We start from the raw sequence: 22,155 nt of genomic DNA on the forward strand, positions 1-22,155 counted from the left end.
ATTTAACACTATCTTGGTGACATTTTTTCTGTAAGTAGCCTATTTAATCAGCATTTTCCCTACATCTCATGCTTGTCTTAAGCAGGTTACGAAATGTAAGTATTTTGACCAAAACAGCACGCACAAAATTAAACACAAAAACAACTTGCAACCAGTCAGCCGTGGTCGATACATTTTAGACACAACAGCCGCTGTTATCAACACACAGACACGTTTTAGTCTTTTAAAAACGGATTTTACGAGGAGACCCTGAAGGCAGCAAGTCAAACACGCACACATACAGGAGCTCACACGCCCCCTCCTTCCCTGCCACAAGCTCCTCTATCTTTAGCTCTGCCACGGATTACAGTGCGCAGTGTGGACGGACTGCTTCCCCGGTGTAACCTGCTCGGGTTTATCACTGAAGCTTTCGCTCGCATTAAAAAACAAAACAAAGAAGAAAACAAAACAAAACAAAAACAACACCGTAAACCGACACCGATGGGGGAATGACAACAGCCTCGGTCCCTGCCAGCGGTTCTCCGTCCACGAGAAGACTCTCCAAGGAGGATGCTGTTGCTCCTCTCCAGCCCGCGGAGGAGCGGACGCCAGCGCCGGGCCTCGCTGCTGCTGCCGCTGTTCGCCGCGGTCCTGCTGTGCGTCGTCTCCGTCGGTGCTGCCCTCCCAGGTAAATAAATAACACATCACAACACTGACACCAACAGCACCAGGCACAAACCAATTATCCGCGACACCATAAGCTTATCATCCAAATAACCCAGGCTGTCTGTCTGATCATTAATGCATCTCTAACTAACGATGAGGCAGGTGATCAACAGAAAAGAAGAGGTTTTCTATCTGAACACAAATTACACGACTACCGTACTTCTAATTATTTGTTGTAACTTAGCCTAGGCTACTGAGAGACGTTTTGGACAGGTTGGACAACCTGCATTTGTGTGGGTGATAAGAGCACAAGGCAAAGACAATAGAAGACCAAAAAAATCCTTCCTTGTTAGAATCCCTGCTTCATTTCCTCCTATGACTAAAACATTTTCTATGTGGTTAACTGATCTCAGCAGTAGGCTAAAGGAGTGGGCCACAACATTTTTCCACTGATCTAGTTAACTTTGAAAATGATGTTTCATCAAAAATCAGAATCCACTGCCTGTTACAGTGAAGTTACTCAGTCACATTGTAAAAACCCACAGCTCAGCATGAATCCATCATCTGAAAAGGGGGGGAAGCATTCATTGGCAAAAAGCAACTGTTTATAGCCTACTTTTCCTAATGAGTTTAAACTGTAACTGTAGCTAGATTTCCTGAAACATTAATTCACATTCTCTCAATTAAGTAATTGATTAATCTGAAACCTAATCTGAATGTTTATGAGCATGAATGTGTGTGTGTGATGGGGATCCTATGGCTGTAATGGTTGCTGCTGATGTTCACAGGGGAGATAATCTGTGTCTCGGGTTTTTTAACACCGAAACCCTGTGGGAGAACCAACAGATGGACTGTCACATGTAATCTTTAGCCTTTATCTGAGAGAGAGAGAGAGAGAGAGAGAGAGAGAGAGAGAGAAAAATGCTGTAGCCTACATGTTCTGAACATTTTCTGCTCTGTTCTGGTCACAGATTTGCATGAATTTATAGATGTTGATGAATTACGTCCATTAAATCATCCATGCAGTCATCCAGTAGTTCACTCCATCCCACTGAAGACTGTGCGATTAATCAAAAGGGTGTGTGATGCTGTATTTCCCCCCTGATAGGGTACATTAGAAAAGTCCAGTGGGTTTTTCCCCGTGTCATCTCGAATCTACCACTGCAGATCTCATTATTTCGTCCCTCGTGTGTCGAGGAAAAAAGTGTAGGGTGGATGGTTGAGCTGACATCGAGAAGTTTTCCAGTGTCAGAGAAAAATATCATCATTTGTTCGACACGACACCTGTTACACTTGAATGCAGCTTGCTCATAGCAGCGTGCCACAGTATGTCAGTATGTGGGCCATTGTTTGTGGATGTTGTGTTGAAAATCACAAAGACGAGGCAGAATAACACTTTTTTTTTTCGAGCCAGTGTGACAGGAACAGGATTCACAGCACGGTTGCATAATGTGGCTGTACACAGCAGCGTTACAGGGATCATTTCTACGCCACCGCACATTCAGAGACTTTATTAAAGATCAGTAATTATAATGGAGGCGTCTACACGACCTCAAAATGCACATCACAGCGATTCCAGTGAGTCAGCTTTCAGGGCGGTCTTGCTGGAGTGTGACAACAGCATGAAGTGCATAGCAATCAAGGTGTTTGATTCAGCAAACGTCGACACATCACCATGTGTGAACCTGCCAGAGAGCTCGCACAGAACATCGGGTTCTTGGGATGGAAGAAATCCAGAATCTCCATAAACCCAATTAATTACATAAACAACGTCTTGTCTGCCGGCCAAGATACAGAATTAATTATCTTATAGCATGCTGAATATGTTGTATTAATTCAGGTTCAGCTAGGGCATTTTTTTTGTCATTTGAAAGTCACTTCTTTTTCCACTAGAAATTTGAATTATATGCGCCTTCTTGCTTTTCTAATTTTAGCATCTCTCTGCAGACACATCATCATCATCATCCTCACATCTTGATATTTTGAATGGGGCCTGATCATTGCTGTGCTGCCACGTTGAAATGCCACATTTGTCATTCACCGAGGCCGCTCATAGAAGTTGTGTCATTGTTATTCAGGGAGCAGCTGCAGCCGTTTCTTCCACCAGGATTAAACTTTAACGATTCATATCTTCAGTGTCACGCTCGGTCTCCTTTTCACACGCATACGACACGACTGCTGGCTTTAGTATTTTTCAATGACCCTTTCTTTTTCTTTTTTTCTTTCCAACCCTGCGGCAAAAATCATGTGGCAGTCATCTGCGTTGTAGTGGGGACGGAGAGCAGTAAAAACTGAGGTGGAACAACACCTGCACATTACCAGAGGACAAACACACTATTGACACAGTGACCAGGCTCATATATATCTCCTTTTCTCATATGACTGGAGAAGAAGTCAAGTGTGCATATTTTATTGTAGAGAGATTTGGAGAGATTTTATTATTTAGTTATTAGGATTAAGAATAAATTTGATCCTTGAGCTAAAGAGAGCTGTCAGATTGAAGTGGGTTTGAACTGGGCACTGTCTAGACCTGTCAATAATAATAATAAGGACACTCTCTAAAAGCTTTTGATGGAAAATCACTAAATCTCTGCGATGAATAGTTGATAAGCCGCAGTTTAACAACGACACATCTGGAAAGACAATCTGGCTGGAATGAGGAACAAGATTATATCTAAAGATCTAAAAGGGGGTTTATGGTCTTTTTTTTTCCAAAACAGCAGGCTAGACAGTGGGTGGTGACGCAGAGGGTCATCTAAAATAACACTTGGTACAGATCCAATTTGTTCTACCTTATTTTTGATATGTAATGTACGTGAACTCAGTGCTTCCAGGAAGTAATTTAGAAAATGCAGCTTGAAGCTAACAAGTGCTCTGGTTTCAAATGGGTTTGTGATGTTGTCTGTGGTCTTGGAGGAGGTTTGACAACCAGTGTTTCACGAACCAGAGAGAGAGAGAAAATTACCACCCAGTCATACGGTGGTAACCGTCACACTGAAAATACGTAACAGCCAGGAAGTCGTATTGATTCACCTCATTGTGGTCTCTGTCGTGTCTCAGCGTGGAGGTCTGGCATATGAGGGTGGTCGGCACAGGCTTCCATGTGGTCGCCGCTCCGAGCCCCATGTTTGGCTTCTTCATTTGAGAGAGCACCGTCGGCTACCAGACCACCTCTCCAGGAAATTAGAGGGCCAACATTTATCTAATCAACTAACAGACTGCTATCAGATATTAGATCAAACCGAGTCATCACAGGCGGACCCAACGGTTGAGTCTTTTTGTGGAGCCCATTTCGAGATGAAAAAAGGCCCAATTTGCCATGTCAGCTCTTTTGCACGCCAAGGTTTGCACTTCTGTGCAACCACATCCTTTTGAAGTATGGCAGCTTCTGTGTACCGCCGCCGACACTTCCTTCACTGTGCTAGTACCAAGAAACATGACTGAAAAATCTATAAATATTTTCAGGTACATGTGAGGTGAAGTAGTCAAAGCTCAAGAAATACAAGGTCACTGTAACTTCTCTCATAGAAACCAAACCACACGCTTTTCTAACAACTTAGGCAACTGAGGACCAATAAATATGATGACCCTGGAAAAGACAAAAAAAAAAGACAATTCAAGCAGCTTTTATTTCCCACCTACATGTAGCCATTGTATGAATCCCTTCAACCTTTGTTCTATTTGTTGCAGGGCGCGCTGCTTTGCTCCACTCTAATTATAACGACAGAGTAATTATCCCTGGTATAATGGGTCAGACTCGCCATTGTCTGACATGACAAGAGTTACTGCAACAGAAAAGACAAATGACAAACACAGGGAGAGATAAGGCAGAGACGACACGACAGCAGTACAAGCAAAGACAAACAAAGACTCTACCAGAAATTCTTAGACATTTTTTCGAATTGCTTCCTTTCCACCTTTATCTCTCTATAGTCACATACGCAGTGTATTTCTAGTGTAGTGTATTTCCTGCCTGCCTGCATGTGTGCTTGTACCTAGGCCTATGTTAAACAGGTGGTAAGTCATGCCCCAGTTTCCACCAATGTAGTGTGGCAAAAAAAGTTACATAGAACACCTACACACAGTTTTCACAGAACTAGACGTCTAAATGAGCCACATGACGCTGGGTTCGGAGAATTTAAATAATCTAGGTTAATGTCGCAGCTGTTTCCGCTTTACGGTATTTGTGTCAGACTCAGCGTAGAGCAATTTTCTGACTTTATTTGGCAGTCGACTCTGAGGCCCTATGAGTAGTGGTTTTAATGTCAAGGCTACACAAAGCCAATGGGGGTTTATCAATTCTTAAAATGCCAAGTTCAGTGTTTCAGTTTAGGGTCAGTTTCGATCAGTTATGGGTTATAACAACATGCGCAAAAATGGTTATTAGTAAGCTAAAAGTAATGTAGGTAAGAGCTGCTGTTAGCCTCCTTACAAGTCAAATCTTTATCAATATAAGTTTATGCTCCAGTATTAGTGTATATTAGAATTTGTTCTGGAAAATCAATAAAAACCTATTTCTAGATTGAACAAACATTTTTTCCTCAGACATAGATGCAAAATCAAATCACATTAATGCTAAAATTGATATAAAGTCTTACATAAGCTTCCAAAGCCACTGTGTGTCTACCTAGATGATAAATGACCAGGAGACATCAGGATAGCTGAATGAACTGCAAACAGTAAAATGAAAAAAATCTCAGACAATGATAAATTCATTTCCCCACATGGTTTACATGATTAAACCTTATTGTGCTGCTGCCTAATCCTAATTCCCAGCATATAATAGCAGCATTTGTCATCTGATGCCAGAGAAAACAAAGCTTTAGAAACAGGCTGTGTGGCATTTGTTTGATTTTGTCATTTGACAGTGAGACATAGTGGACAAACATGAACATATCAGTGTGTCTACACAAAAAAACACACACAAATGCACACAAACGGGAGCACACACACACACACACACAGGCTATCCATGTGGAAATGAACACTGGTTGCGTATCAAGTGAAGAGTGCTCAGCACAAGCTCTTTAATGTTTCCACTTGATTTGGAGTGTTTGGCTTACTTCCTGTCTGCTATCAGAGGGTCAGGAAACACACAATGGGAGTGTATGACCCATGGCCTACCCATTTCCTATACCTCAACTCTAAAATCTCATTCACGCACACAATTATGGAGTGGATTTGCTGCATTATATCAGTAGAGCATTTTGAAGCAGCTCAGGTTAACTGTGACTTGAAACTGTGGACTGCGGTGTGCCTGCATTTGTGTGTGTGTGTGTGCCCGTGAGTGTGGGTGTTTACCAGGCTGTGTGAGAATGCCTCTGTTTGCCTCTCTGTTCTTCCTGGCAGAGCTGCTGCTGAGCACAGAACCTGGCAACAGCAGCAGCAGATGGTTAGGAAAGTCATTTTTCACTTGTTCCAAGGACTACTTTATGAACCCCCGAGTTGCATAATGATTTTTCACACCTCTACTGCCATTGCCGAAACCAAACTACCTACTATACTGCAGAAACGTGTCTGATTCTTCTGTTTCCATCTCCCTGTCTGTCTTTTGTTTCTCGGCCTCTCCCTCTGTCTCCTTTGATTGAGCTGTCTAATTAGCGACGACACTGTGTGGGAGGCTTGTTGCTGCCATGTCCTATGGCGATTTCACGTTCACTTCTCTGGCTCCTTTGTTATGCTGCTAAATAGATTTGAGCTGCTTTGTCACATGATTATCATGATAAGTATCGTTCATTAGTTGAACCATGTTTAGAAAAAGAGCTCTTATTGTAAATGCTAGTTGCTTAGGTAACATATTTTATACAATTAGGCTATTTCAGTAGGGTAATAAGAACAATGTATTCACAGCAACAGGTGGTGAACAGAAATGAATGCAGGTTTTTTTCCCCCCAGATTGTCGTACGTCTTCTTACAGCATACACACACTGGGTTTGTGTGTGTGAGGAGAATAATTATCTGCATTCATGTTCCTGCAATAGGTTCCACCACATTAACTTCCCACGTGATGAATAACAGATGAAGTGCTGACCAGAGGTGTTGAGATTCAAGCTGCATTGTTTTAATGGAGAGTGCAGTGCAGATATTTGAGAAAACTGAACACAACACACCCCGATGTCTCCGTTTCACAACAGGGACTAAAATCTTCCTGTTTTGTCTCGGACGACAGCAAGTTATTTATGTGTCGGGAATGGAAAATGTTAAATAGTAGGATGTCTGGGGATATTAAGCAGAGGACAAGACGAATACACCAAGTGATTTAGACTTATTATGCAGTGCAATTTTTCTTATGTTGCATTAGTGTGATGACATGACGCGTAGATGAAGATGAAGTCTGAGACTAATTTAATTCATCTCAAAACCTAAAACTCAGTGGAACTAATTCATGTCACTGTAAAATGAAAATAAACAGTAAGATACGTTGGTTGAGAGGCTTCACTGTAGTGAACTAAACGAGCTACATTAAGCTAGTGCAACACTACCATTGTGAACATGTTAAAATTAAAATTAAAATTCAGCTTAACACAAAATAGATGAGAACTTGGTTTTAAAATGTTCCAAATGTTAAGAGGCTACAGCTGTGAATCATTTTGAGGCTGTAGCTGACATCAGTGTTTTGAGATGAAGGCTAATATCAGCATCATAACATGCACAATGCTTCAAATGTGGACTGTCTTTGTTTAGCTAAAGGGGGCTAAACGACGTCATTAAGCTTCATTGTCTGGGAAAATTGTTCAAATTTATTATAAATTTAGACTCAGCCATATAGTCATTAGTACTAAAGCTAAAAATAGATATTTTCAATGTCATTTCTCGTCATTCTGTGATGTAGCCTACACTATTGCGGTTAATGAGTCTATGAGTAAGCCTGTGATTTCCAGCCTGAATCACATGCACACGTACGAACACACACTTATCTATCCATCTAATGTATTCTAGTCACTTATCTTTCAAAATGTAGGTTATACCTCACTGGGGCTATGAGGTTAGGTCATGGAGTACGAGACATGAGCGTGTTACTCTGTGACATGAGTGCAGTCGTCTGCAGCTGACCTTTACCTAAACAGCCCTTTCTGCTCAGACAGTTACCAGATCAAAGAGTTTTTAAAAAATGGGGAACGTGAGTGAATCTGTGTTTTTAGCCTGAGGTCTCGCACTGTCTTGTGGTGTGCACATGCAGAGCTGCACATGCATACAGACATGTGCCGGAAAATTAATTCCACCGACACAAGTGCACACTCACATGAAAACACCACAAGGACAGAACAAGCTATTTCTAGGGATGGTTATTTTTTCTCTCTCTCTAAGGTTAAAGGGTTGAAGCAAATCGATAAGAATATGTGACAAGGGTTTGATATCTGGAGGGAAATGAGAGGCAAGGCATGTGACAGGTAAAAATAGAAGCCACGACAACCGAGGGGAGGAACCTGCGAGAAAATAATTAAAAGAGAGAGAGAGAGACAGACAGAGAGAGAGAGATCTTTGACGTAACCAGGAATCAGGGGTGCGTGGCACACGAGCCTCATGGCACTGTCACAGCGATGTTGAATAACCGAGCAGGTGACGCAGCAGCAATTAAACGTAGCTACAGGTGACGGTGTTGTGGATGAACCGTGGGAGCAGAGACAGAGCGTGACAGTAAATAAGAAGCAGCAATCCCAAGGTTGTCAGGGAGTTGTCCACTTTCATGTTAGTTTTAGGGCACTTAGGAAAACATTTGCTTTCCTGCCTGCAGGTACATCAGTGAATGCAGCATTTGTGCAAAAAGATGAATTCGAAAATGCTCGTAATATCACACTCATCCAGCCACCAACCCCCCCCCCCCACGCCACATCCTAACCTTATCATTAAAATTTCAAATGTTAATGATTTCCCACATCCAGCCCCCCACCCCCTCTCTTTCTTTGACTCAAACAGTCAGGAAAACAAAGCGTCTCAGATTACACATGCGTCACTCCACCACTGTCTCCCCACGGCCTCAGACCAGTCAGTGAAATAAGAAGATGTGTGTGTGTGTGTGTGTGTGTGTGTGTGTCTGTCCACCTCCCTTTGGTGTAACTGTGATGTGTAGATTTGTTGAAATGTTTGTGTGTTTGCACGGGGGGTTGTGTGTGCGTGTTTTGCCGCCATCTGTTGTGTTTACACCTTTCTGATGTTGTTAAACGTTTGAGATTTTCATTTTACAGTTGAAACAGTTTATTTTTCTTTATGTTTCAGTGTTTCAGTGTTTCTGGTATGGAGGGTTTGGGTCAGAAGAGGTGTTTTACTTCAATTTGCAACAGGAACTGTGAAATAAAAGAGGAATGATCGAAGACGATTGAGGCATCAGTAACTTATATGGACTCTTATATTCGTCTCCAAACACCAAAATCCACAAGGAATCCACATCCACAGTAGTGCAAAGCTATAAACTCATTTTATATTGAATTATAGTCTGTATGCACAGGCACGAGAAGCAAGCGCTCTGCCCCTCCTCTGGCTGCAGCTCTTCATCTCACCAACACTTCCTTTGTGCACATGACGTGCTCCTTTCATAACTCACATCTTTCCTGATATAACAGCTCTTGTTGCCATGGAGGTGACTGAAATTTCTCCTACAGCGACCTCCTGTCATGTGTAAACCTCTGCCCCTCTTAGAAAGCAATTGAAAGACAATGAGTTGGGTAATACTAATTGCAGTCTGTTGCGAAACACAAAGAGACATTCATTCATTCATTCATTCATTCATTTGTATTGTTTGAATTTTGTATAATAAACTGTAAACCTGTGTGCTGAAAATATCCACAGCAATTGTAGGCTATAACCCACCAATCTCAAATTGTTTTATTTATCTATTTTGACCCATTATCTCTCACAAATACTAGATTCACCCGCCCCCCTCCCGTCTGTCATCCCCAACCATGCAGTTCTCCTTCAGCTGTCCTGCTGCGCTGCACCCTGTGCTCTGTATCCGCTCTACCTGCCCTCTGCTGCCAAACAGACCTGCTGTGACCCACTTCTTTCTTTGTGGGGTTTTATCTCCTGCTATGTGGGTGTGTGTGCATGTGTGTGTGTGTGCTGTATATTTCTAGATACAGCGTCTGGGTTTTTGTTTTTGTGCTAAACTGGCAGCAGTCAGGTCAGGGGATTATCTCACCTGACTGCGGTCAGATCTGTGAGCAGCTGTCGCTCAGTCTTTACTTTGGTTTAACCTGATATGCTTTACCAAACAGGTGGGGCTCATTACATTGTGAAATTTAGAATATAACCCAGATATGTACTTTCATCACAGTCTAAACATTCTTGTCGTATTTGACAAACGTAGGGCTTGATAAGGTCACAGCAAAATGTACTGTAAGCGTTTTCAAAGCTGTGATGGAACTGTGCTGAAGACACATCAATTCATAAAAGCAATGACGATTATAAGATTCAAACAGCTCTTATTCTGAACATTTTTATAGTGCTTCATTCATCACATAACTTCCTCATTTAACTGTCTCAAAAATATATAGGGGTAATAAACTTTGTTTGTATGGCTTCTATCACACAACAGTTATACTGGGATACTAATAAAACTGTCAATCTCTCATTCTCTGTCTCTCCATCCCACCCCCAGCTGGCTCTAAATGCCCCCACCACATAGACTGTGCCAAAGAGGGACGTCACTTCTGCAGACCCGGCTCCTCCCACTGTGGCTCCTGCCTCCCGGCGCTGCAGGAGAACGAGGAGGGACGCTGCGTGGAGAGGAGGAGGCACCGTCAGCACGGTATGAAGAAAACACATCTTCACTTCACACACACACACACACACACACACACACACACACACACACACACACACACACACACACACACACACACTCATAATGCATGACTCGGCATTCACTGTGCACATAAGCTCCTGCTGTTTCATCTGAGGCCCAGAGAACTGAGCTGCATCTCTATATAGGCTACAAACAACCTGACATGTTACACTCAGGTAGTTGGAAGGATGTAAAGAAAGAAATGGAGTGGGAGTTCTGTCTTCTTTTATCTATCTATCTATCTATCTATCTATCTATCTATCTATCTATCTATCTATCTATCTATCTATCACTGATATACAGATTGTATGAAATACAATACATCAGACTATTAGAGAAAACAATAAAGTCAATAAAGTTTTGTTTTGAGTTTTTGGAGTTAGAGATTAAATTATTTGTTTGTTTGTTCTTTGACAAAAAGTTATTATTGTTTTTATCAATTCATTGTTTAAAATAATCTTCAAGTTAATTTCAGTGTCAAAATGTCAAATATTCCATCATGTTAATAGTAAAGTTACTATTTCGGTGGTTGTGCCACGTTTTCCAAAAGGAAAAATTACCAACACACACCTCATCAGCGTGTTTGCTGAAGGAGAAGATGGAGCTTGGTCAGAGCGAATTGAAGCCTAATGAGGAAGGGAGGTTATGTTTATTCTGATAAGCCTCAGTTCCAGTGAAATGAAATGACAGCCGACACTGAAGCTTCTCTCTGGCCATAATTGAAATATTAGAGTGCGTGTAAAAGCACTGACTGACTGGATGTTATTCTCTCTCTGTTTCTGTCCTTTACATCTTCACTTCACATTAGTCCTTTGTCACAGCCTCTCTTCTCTCAGGTGATGTCTGTATCCTGTTGCCCACGTCTCTCCTCCTCTCCTCTCCGCCCTTTCCTCTCGATTGCCTATTGATTCATCTCTTTCTCTCTCCTCCATCAGCCTCAGCCTCGTGTCTTTATTCACTCTCTCCCTGTTTCACTTCTCTTCTCGCTGCGACCTTGGTGCGGTCCTCGCTCTTCCTCCTCGTCGCTCATCGTGGTGCAGCGGTCTGATCCTCTGTGTTTTTTAATCTGTCCCTGCTGTGTCTGCAACATACCCAAAACACACACACACACACCACCCCCACACACTGCCTGCTTTAATCACTTAGATGGCATGCATCTCTCTCTGTCTCTCTCTCGCCCTTCATCTCCATCAATGCCACTCAACGAGAGAGAGCCAAGCCTCTAAAATAGATCTTATTTTTCTGATTTTCGCGGCGCGGCGCGGCGCTGCTGGCACGCACGCACCGCGTTTCAAGCAGGCTCTCCGGCAATTAAAGAGAGAGGCTGAAACATCATGTGTGTGTATCTGAGTGTGCTGGCTTGCCTCCGCATGGATGTGTATTCGCGCGACTGTGTATTTATGTCTCTTGATGGGCACGAGTGTGCTGGATTAATAATTTAGATGGGTCTGCGGCAGGAGAGGATACAGTACAAACTTGGCTCAAAAATATTGGCGGCAGCACCAGAGAGGGAAATAAACATGAGGAGATGAGTGTGTGGACATATCAAAAAGAAGGGTCATGTTGTTGTGGGTTTTTTTTGTAGTACAGTCATCTGATGATAAAGGCAGATTAGTTATCAGTTAGTTGACTCTGGATTGCCTTTTGCATATTGCATTTTTTAACATCAAGTGTCAGTTTAATATATGAGATGCTGTCATATGCATGTTGTGAATGCAGCAGGATCATCATACCCTCAGCTAAGCTCCCTAAAGTGGTTACATAAACTCCAGAGAGCCCACAGCTCACAGGGATCGCCACGGGAGACTGACACTGACGAGCACTCGTGCATATACATGCAAAATGTTTCAAATGAAATGATTAAATTACAAGTCCACACTCAGTTCCCCCGTAAATGTATCATGCTCGGTTTGTTTGGTCTGTCGGGGGCAGCGCACATCAGCTGCAGTCCGGCCACGACTCAGTGGTTTGGCAGCATCGCTAAAAACAAATCACACTTCAGAGGAAAACTTCACGGGTGTGTTTTCACTTCTATTTATCTTACAATGTTAGTCTGCTTTTCTTTTGAAGCAGAAACAATACATATAATATACAGTATATCCCATGATGCAGCATCTGCATGCCAAATAAGTGTCAGCTCATGTTGTCTTCCTATTGCTCTCTCTCTCACTCACACTGAAGCTCACAACTAAACCTTTGTTTTGTGAGGAAGCCTCTTCCTCTTTTTATATTTTATTTTTTACAGTAGTGACTTTTTGTACTCTTGCTACTGTGTAAGTAAATGTTCCCATACATGGGATCAATAGAAAGTCTTTATCTTAAGCAAGGTTTGCTTTAGTTGTTCTTCTGATTCAGTTTTCTGAGTTCATCCTCAGCATCATCAGTCTGACTGGCTTTGTAGAACTTGTTACTGATCTGGTCAACTCATAATAACAATGTCAAAGTCAATTTCCAAAGATTACATTTCTGGCAACGTTTGATGCTGAGATATTCTGTGAATCCAACAAAAAAAACTTAGAGGACTCAAAAATGCAACGTACAGGTGTATGACAGTAAAGTACATATGTCCTCAGAACAAAGTAAACTGAAAAGAAGTCAACACATCTTTATCTCACACCAGGATTCTCCCTCGTCGCTGCCTGCAGCAAGTCGTGTCTAATTCAGATTCCTTCCTTCCAGTCAGTCGGTGCTTCCATACGTCTGGTTTACCCTGTATGACCAGACTCTACGCTGCTTCGTAGCTCTAATGACTACACAGTTGTTTATGTCTTTATTGATTGCTACATTTTCCATCCATTGGCTGTGTTTTATTTGTCCCCGTTGCACATTATTATTATTTAATGATTGTCACATCTCTGGCATTGCAGTAATAGTGATAAATATAGCCTACTTTAATTTCATAATTTGTCCAGTTGGTGGATATATCCTGTGGGGGTTGCAGGGTAGGAATGAAAGAAGTGAAGATTATTAGAGCTCCATAATGAGTACAACTCTGTTTATCTGCACTGGAAGGTTAAATAATGGACCAATACATTTTTAATGAATCAGTTATCACAGATCTACAGGACAGCAGCAGAACTATTTTTTATTTTATTGTATTTTATTTTATGGTTTCTGTCATATCTCACTGCTGCTCCTCTTTCCAATTCCCTCCTAGTTCATTCTCAGTCAGTTCTTAGACTTCTGTGGCCTCACACCTTTTGATCTATTCTTGGCATTTCATTGCCTGTAAATCGGAGGAACGTGTTCTAGCTGGAAATCACTCTAAAATGCTGAAAATGTCACATATTGTCACATAATCAGTCCATGGAGGATGAGAGCGAGCAGCAGGTGAACAAGCAAGTCAGACAGCACTTTGTATTGAAAGTAGAACCTGCTCATATTTGACATAGAGGTGTGCGCAGCCATCGGTAAACACACAAAATGCCTCGAACCATGTCTTTTGTTCAGAAGAAGCACTAATGTATCCTTTGCTGTATCAGTTGTTAAGTTGTGTTTGTGCTAAAGGCAGAGTTGACGCCATGTCGCCCAGTGTTTTATCTGGATCATCGCTCTCTGTCCCCCTCTCTCTCTCTCACGCAGAGGTCTGGTCTTCATTGTTTATACATTTATTACATTATGCAATATTGAACAGAGCCAGCGACAAAGTGGAGGCACAATAACAACAAAAAGGCCAAGACGCTCCGACAGCTGTTTGTTAGCGGCACATCCAGCACGAACAAATGTCCTGCAGCAGTTTGCTTTGCTGGCACAAGATTAGATCACTAAAGTGAGGGAGAGCTAAACAACGAGCTTGTTAGTTCAGCAACAGTGAAACACAGACACTGTTTTACAGCCTTTCACTTCAAATGATTGATATCACCGTCTGATTATGGTGCTGTTTTGTGTAAGTTACATTTATTTACCGCACAGTTTTAGATTTATGGTTGTTAGCACATACAACTTCCACTATTCCACTTTATAAATCTAATCAAATACAGTAGCCTAGTATAGCTTCAGCGCAACATTTACTGTTGACTGCTTAGAATATATACACCTCCAGTCTGAAAACTTTATATACGGTAGTGTAATATGTACAGTATATCTTTTTTTGCAATAAATTTATATGTTCACTACCCTACCTTTAAATATTCAAATAATACCACTACGCTTGGGTATACCTATTCATCTTTCAGATTCAGCTTGATAGATTTCATGAATAGTGGTAATTAACATTTCTATACATGTTAGTTGATGTGATATTCTACAAATGAAGATGCAATGTTTTTAAAAGCACTTGACACTGGTGACTGACCTAATATCTAACTGCCAGGAAGAAAAAAAACAGAGTGAAACATTTACAGTATTTTATTGCAGACTTTTTTGTTCCACTGGTGAAGACAGGTGGGACTGTTTATTGAAGGTTAGAACGTGGTTGCTCACATTTCCCATATCGACTCAAACTGTGTGCATTCAGTTGTGACCGGCTTTTTTACAGCAGGTGGGAGGGTGAATGACTCACTGCCAAAAAATTATGAGCTGCAGCGACACTATGTTACCAACTTTAAATTTAATGGACAAAATGACATTTTAACTGCACGACACTCCTTATGAAGACAGACTAACTCATAAAGAAGATAGGATATCTCTGTTTACACTGTGACTTCTCTGGTTCCTCCCCCTTTAACTTCTTGTCAACCTTTCCCCCTGAAAACACTCGGAAAAGTACATGAATCAGATGTGGCAACTGAAACTAGGAGGCCCCCTTTATTTATTCTGGTATCTATCAAGTTGGCCAATAGATCCTGGTTTCAGAGGATCTGAGAGTCAAGTATCACCTGTGGCCTCCCCGTTGTCTGCCCTCTACGGAGGCCATGTATTAAATAACCACTAGAGGGCAGCAAGACACTCCGAGTGTCAATCAATAGTCTATGAATAGAGCAGAGGACAGGCTCCAGTAGGCATTAAAAAGACAATGGAGGACATATTAACTAAGTTCAGTAGTATAAAAACAAGGAAGTACTCTGTTAGTGTTGGTTATACAACTGATTCCGATATTCATTTCTCTGTATTAATTGACAGATCACTTGAGTAGTTTATGGAGAACAGCTTCTCAAATGCTATATTTAGTTTAATATCTTATTTATCTTTATTATTATTATTATCATTACTGTTTTATACATTATTTGTGGCTTATGGTGAAGGCCATTCAAATAGTAGTTATTACTTTGGGCTCTGTTAACTTGCAGCAGACTTTTGAGGTTATGTAGATTAAACTAATTAAATGAATAAGCAAAACTAATAATCAGCAGATAACACAAGAATCCCTATTTTCTGATCCAATGCCAGGCAAAATGACCATTGACTGATAGTATAGATAATACTTTTCTAATTTTCTTTGTAATAGTGCCTCATTTAACAAAATCTAATTAAAACAGTTTGTTGTAAAAACATTTCAATTGTTCGATTTCTTCTACTTGTTCTGTTGTTTGAGTTTTTAAACAGGGAGAGGGGAGGGGGCAGGAAAGTAGTGTGTGTGTTCCTGCATGTGGAAGAAATGCGAATGGTTTTTAAGTGAGAATAGAGAGCAGCAACAGATGTGTGTGACCCACAATCCCTGTTGAGCTGTTTAGTGTTTGTTTGTTGTACCCAACTGCCCCCTGGGTGCCTCTCAAGGGGTTATGGGTCATTATCAAGCCGGTGACAAGACTCCCCTACACAAGGAGAGGTGTGCGTGCTTAGTCAGTGTGTGACAAACTACACACATACACACAATAGACACTTTCTTTAGGGTGGATCATCAACTTCAGTAGCCGTCAGGCTTTCACTGTAAAAAAAAAGAAAAAGAAAAAATCTTCCCATCCATTAAAAAAAAAAATCCAATCCATATTTAAAAATCACCACCAATAAATCTCTAATTCTATTTTTTGAGTCTTTTCTAAAATTTAAATCTGTACCACACACGCGCTCCTGCCAAGCCTCTCGAGCACGGTTGGAGCTCTCAGCCACCTGCAAAGTACAGATGGTGCATCCCGCCTCCACAGACACCTGCTATGGAGTGCACTAAATGGCCATTAGTGGAGGGGGGTAAGAAAATAACAAAGCAAGGCAGTGAAAGTGCTGGCATGTCATATCATACACATTAGCTTGGCCAGATGGCCAGCCTTCTGGAGCGAAAGTGACACTGTAACCATTAAAAGTCATGCGGATGGTCGTGATATTTTGTAATTACACATTTGTTTGGATAGATTTTACTGGCAACTGTTGTTTATTTATTTATTTTTTCTTTCACATTGGCACATATGCAGTCAGTGTCACACAAATCAGCTGTACATATTGGCCCATTATGATCAACAAAGATGGAATCAGGCATGTTTTAGCTTCTTTGCAACTTTTCTACGTAGTTTCTCAGTTTCTATGACACAACTTCACCAGCGTTACGTGCCAATACCTGTAATTTGATATTTGATATATTGCAGGGTAACTTTATAGAGGGAAACAACACTTTGATCACCTCCATTAGCAGCGAGCTATAGGATCTATTGTGAACGTAGCAACTGAAACCCAGCAAGGCAAAGGTTTGGCTGATTGCTCCTGCCCCCTGCGGTGTTTCCTCACCCCCACCGGCCACACACACACACACACACACACTCTCTCTATAGGCCCTAGTCTCCCTGGAGACTGCGACAGTACAGCAGGAATGTGGCTCACTGTCTGGCCCCGAGGGCTGTTAACAACAGTTTAGTATTGTCCCCTTTTTTATCAGTCCATAAACAAACAAGACACACGGGCACACTCCCTCCCAGTGTCCATCACTTCGGAGGCATGGCCCTGAAAAACACAGGCACTGACCGGGAACAGGCCTGTACACATGATGACACTGTGTTCATGCTCCTCTGTCTCTGGCTCACTGCACTCACAACAGGAGCTGCACATTACCTACAGTCATGAAACTAATTAGATTCTCCAAACACGGGGCCGGCAGCAAATGAATCTGCATCTATTTTCATCTTTTAATCATATCCAGGTTTTCTTCATCCTGGACTGTTAAGGAAATGAATAACACTGGATGTTTTTCACTGTCATGATATTTCTAAGACCCAACAAATAATTAGAACAATAATTAGCAGATTAACAAACAGAATATGATCATGAAAGAATAATGTGTTGCACCTCTCAACTAAAAAAAACACTACTTTTGAATATTACAATTTGTTGTAGTATATTACAGCTAATAAGTTGCTGTTTTGTCCTGGTAACTATGTTTGATCTATATGAAGTTGCTCTAAATGCCTTGCATGTTATGTGTAGAATGGAGGTTCTTTGTTTATTATAAGAAGCTGCAGTGTTAAATGCACGCTGGAGTTCTTGCTGGATTTTTTTGTATCCATATCTCACATCTGTAATTTCTCTGGAAAATAATCAGTGACTCTTGTTTTGTCTTGTCCAGGGGCCTACTACCCTGAACTGGACGAGGAGATTGACTACCTTCAGACTGTCATTGAGAAACAGGAAGTGTCACAGATCAAACCGCCAAAAAGGCCTGGTAAGAACCTAGAGTGCAAACTCAGGAAAACATAAAACATATATACATGTAAGCAAAAAAAAAAGGTATCACTTCCTGTTTTCAGTTAAGATGTGTATGTGTTTTACTTAAAGCCTTAAGACTGCTTGTCTTGTGTAGAACGACTCTACATGTTCTGATATCTCTGCCATATGTTGTTTTTTGTTTATTTTTGCTGTTAAATCAGTCTTTGTTTATGATTCTCTCTCAGTTACCATCAACTCCCAGGCGGAGGTTAAAAAAACCAAGACAAATGACTCAAAACACAAAGAGAAAAGCCAGGCTCGTCTCTCAACCCAAAGCCCGCAGTCCTCCACTACTACCCCCGGCCCTACGGGGTCTGCCCCCCCCAACACGCCGACCCCACAGCCCAGGGTGACGGGAGCTGAGGGCAGAGGTGGACCCATCGTGGTCCCAGCACCGAAAAATGACAGAGTTATTGTCAGTGAGTATGACCTTATGTCCTCCATGCGGTGATTCAGCAAAATGTAAGAGACTGAAAAGGCTTTTCTAAACCCAGAAAGTCTATTTGTAGAGACTTCAACATGCAGCTACAAATTACTATAAAGATCTAAAGAGATTGTGTTGTTTAAAGTGGGTGTGGGTTTCAGAACAGAACAGTCAATCGAAACATCCCTGTGTGTTTACTGTTTCATTGACTTCACATGACGATAACTACTCAACATGAATTTTAGTAGAATTATATCAATAAATTCTCAGTATCATTATTTTCTCCTTAACATTTCTCTGTCCGCCCTGTGCTTCCTCTCTCTCTGTACAGTCATAATCTCGCTGTGCGTGGTGGTGGGCACTGTGGCTGTGATCCTGGCAACCGTCTGTTTCGTGAAGTAAGTCCGACCACACAAGTCACGAGCAATCTTAGTTGATAACTGATTTTCAGTTGTGTAATAAACCAATCAAGTAGTGGAAAAGACGAGTCAAAATATAGTCATATAATTTACGGGTTTTTATCAAGTTATTTCCTGCCAGGTTTATTCTCATGAAAGAAGATTAACATATGATTAGAAATCATAAGGTGATATTGTGATGTTCGTATATCACATTTTTAAGTTACATGTTTGTCAGTAGTGACTGACTATACAACTACACAACAGTTTAAGGAAGGAAATGTTTAACTTCACCTCTCAAACTTTAGTTCAAACAACGGTACTGTACTGTATGTATTGTTTTATCTGCGAAGTACAGAGATGTCAGACAAAAAAGTGATATAGAAACCACATTTTCCAGCAGAGACAAAAAAAACAACCTTTAGGCATACAAAAAGTTGCTTAAGTTTGCTGTTCATAAGTCATCATCTGCAAGTTTAGAAGAGAAGAGGATGTGTGAAGGACAGAAACAGGAAACAGCCCCCAGTTTTGCCACAGACTCAGATTTATCATGCCCCTCCTACAGGTTGCAGAAAGAGTCACGCCTGGCTCAGAAGGTAGACTACCCAGCCTTCAGAGGCCCGGGCGTTCCTCCCGCTGCAGCCACTACTGCTACGGTAGGTTTCCCCCACCCGAAACTCCTGCTTTCGCCTCCACTGAATTGTCCAAGTTTGTTGCAGATTTTTTTATTTTCAGTGTATTATTCACACTTCCTCTGTTTGTCCTCCAGACAGGGGACAAGACTCTGGCCCAAAGCGCCCAGATGTTTCACTATCAACATCAGAAACAACAAATGTTGTCAATGGGAAAGTACGTTTTTTCTTATGCAGTTTTTCTTCACTCTCTCTGCCACTCCCTCGTTTTCCCCTTATCTTACCCCTCACGTCTTTTTGTAGGCTTAAAATCTTCAACCACATCCTCTGACCTTGTCACCTCTCTGCCTCAACGCAAATGTCTTTTTTTTTTCCTCCGCCTATTCTAGTAATAAACCTGAACAGAAAGTCATCGACAACGAGGTCACATCAGATGAGGAAGAAGTGGGAGGAGACTTCACAGTATACGAGTGCCCCGGACTTGCACCGGTGGGTAGACGCACACGCACACACACACATGCACACACACACATACACATGCATATGGACAAAACTTGACTAAGAATCAATTTTCCCTCCTTAACAGACTGGAGAGATGGAAGTGAAGAACCCTCTGTTCGACGACTCAACTCTACATTATCAGGAGAATCACAAGTGAATGCTGAATACTTTATGCACACAATCTCAAACTCAAACACACACACGTGCAGGCATACAAGCCATTTCTCTGTAAGATACCTTATGGTCCTGGCAGAGTATGTGGTAATGCAGTTGATTATTTTCTTGTAAGCCCTTTACTATACCTGCCCCAGCTCTGCTTTTTAATACGACAAATGTTGGATTTTTTTTTTTTTTTTAATTTAATCCTCTCTCTGTTTTGGAGCATTCTTATCTTTTAAAATATAGTTTTGAGAGTCCTCCTACGTCTGTTTTTTGTCTCTATAGGTGTTTTGTCCTGTTTAAATGTTAAAGTCTAAGTTAAGTTAATTTCCCCCTCATGTACCTTTTGTTACTTTCCTTAATTTCTGCAGCTATTTCCAAAGAATGTGATACAGTATCAGGCACCCTCCCCCTCACACACACACAACCAAGTTGAAAAACAGGTGCCCTCCCCTGCATTTCGTCATGCATAACTAGTGGCTAAACCACATTCCTAACTGATACCTGGGCAGGAAATGGTTAAAATCTGAACTCTGTGATACCAAACTCCCTTACTCAACACGGGGTTTAGAATTGAAAATGTTATCAATGGTGTTGCTAATTTTATGTCTTGTCATATAAACTGCACATAAAGATTTTAAGATTATATAGAATATAAATATATATATATATATACAGAAATGAAGTACTCTGATGACGTCTGTTTGCATGGTTTACTGTACTGTGTTTGAATCATGGCAATGCTTTGATGAGTAATTCTGCCTCCTGTATGTATGCATCCTGTCGATGGAGGAGGAATGTACAGTAAAAAAAAGTGACTTCTTAGCACTTGAATGAAATTTTGAAGACAAACTATACCGATGGATGTTTAGGTGGTAAATCTCACTATCTCGTATCGTCCCTCTTTCCTCTCTGTCCTCCTGTCGGTCCCAAGTTAACCTCGTGCTGCAAAATGTACATACAAAGTGTGAAAGTGTTCACCTTTTATAGATATTTGTACATGCAGACCAAGGAAATAAAACTTTTTACCACATGTGAACATCACTTTGTCTTGCCTTTCTTTGTGTGCATTCAATAAAAAATTATCAGAAGAAATTCAAACTGGGGGAAAATGAAATTAAGGGGCGTCGTTTAGCTCAGTGGGTAGAGCTGGTGCCCCATATGCGGAGGCTATAGTCCTCGCTGCAGCCGGCCCCGTATCGAATCCCGACTTTGGTGGCCCTTTGCTGCATGTCATTCCCCTTCTCTCTGCCTCCCCATCTCCTGTCTCTTTCGACTGCACTATCAATTAAAGGCAAAAAGACCAAAAATATACTACTTGATGTATGAAATGAAATTAAGAGGCCTGATATAACAATCTAATAACCCAGTTGTGTAAATTGTAATTAATTGTTGCAATAAATCAACACAAAACAATGAAACTAATAGAAAGTATAAATGCAAACATATGTATTTAATCTTGGGGGGGCTTGTAGGTCGGTGATGCATTTGGTCTTGCATGTTGCAGACTCGGAGTGGTTTTTGGTATCCCCGTTTAACCCCCAAAGACGTCATTGACTACTATTGGAGAGGATGTGGGTGGAGGTTGGGGGCTGGGGCAGAGAGAATGCTTGCACGCACTTCTATGTGAGTGTTGTGTATGTGGTTATATGTCTGCATGTGTTGGGGAGGGGATAGGTCAGTCTCCTGTCCCCATTGAGCCACATGCCAAGGGCCATTAAAGCCCTTTGTGCCGGTGCACAGTGGAAGGAAGGCAGCCATTGGCCCTCGGATGAAAACCTGAGTGGGTGGAGGGTCTGTGAAGGTGGGTGTCAAAGGCAGGGCCATTAGGAAGAAAATCAAAAAGCCATCAGACTTGTTTGTGGGAGACGATTGTGCCGCTCAACAGGAGGGGCGGTATCTAGATTCCAGTGTCATGACGTTATCAATCAGAAACTTGTGACTGAGATTTGTGCCCACCATATTTGAACATCATTTATCATGTTTTTTTCTTTTAAAAAATGACAATCAAGCAATAAAACATCCTTTAAGTTGTGTTCAGGCGGG

The 22,155-nt window shown here is 41.4% G+C and overlaps 1 protein-coding gene across 1 annotated transcript; it reads left to right on the forward strand.

Moving 5' to 3' along the window:
• Window positions 1-327: 327 nt before the first annotated feature.
• On the forward strand, window positions 328-21,073 carry npdc1a (neural proliferation, differentiation and control, 1a). Its single transcript, XM_083983200.1, has 9 exons — window positions 328-667; window positions 10,241-10,390; window positions 17,856-17,951; window positions 18,181-18,414; window positions 18,751-18,817; window positions 19,383-19,473; window positions 19,587-19,666; window positions 19,839-19,938; window positions 20,036-21,073. Exons 1-9 carry the CDS (start codon window positions 550-552, stop codon window positions 20,105-20,107), a joined length of 1,008 nt encoding a protein of 335 aa, XP_083839326.1. The 5' UTR covers window positions 328-549; the 3' UTR covers window positions 20,108-21,073.
• The last annotated feature ends 1,082 nt before the right edge of the window (window positions 21,074-22,155 follow it).

This window comes from Trachurus trachurus, assembly GCF_905171665.1.
Source record: "Trachurus trachurus genome assembly, chromosome: 12".
NCBI lineage: Eukaryota > Metazoa > Chordata > Actinopteri > Carangiformes > Carangidae > Trachurus > Trachurus trachurus.

Bases quoted from the DNA above. Each gene is read 5' to 3' on its own strand.
- npdc1a (XM_083983200.1), top strand. From the start codon at position 550: ATGCTGTTGCTCCTCTCCAGCCCGCGGAGGAGCGGACGCCAGCGCCGG. The intron at 668-10,240 runs GTAAATAAATAA...TCCCACCCCCAG, and splicing joins CGTCGGTGCTGCCCTCCCAG to CTGGCTCTAAATGCCCCCAC. The intron at 17,952-18,180 runs GTAAGAACCTAG...ATTCTCTCTCAG, and splicing joins CAAACCGCCAAAAAGGCCTG to TTACCATCAACTCCCAGGCG.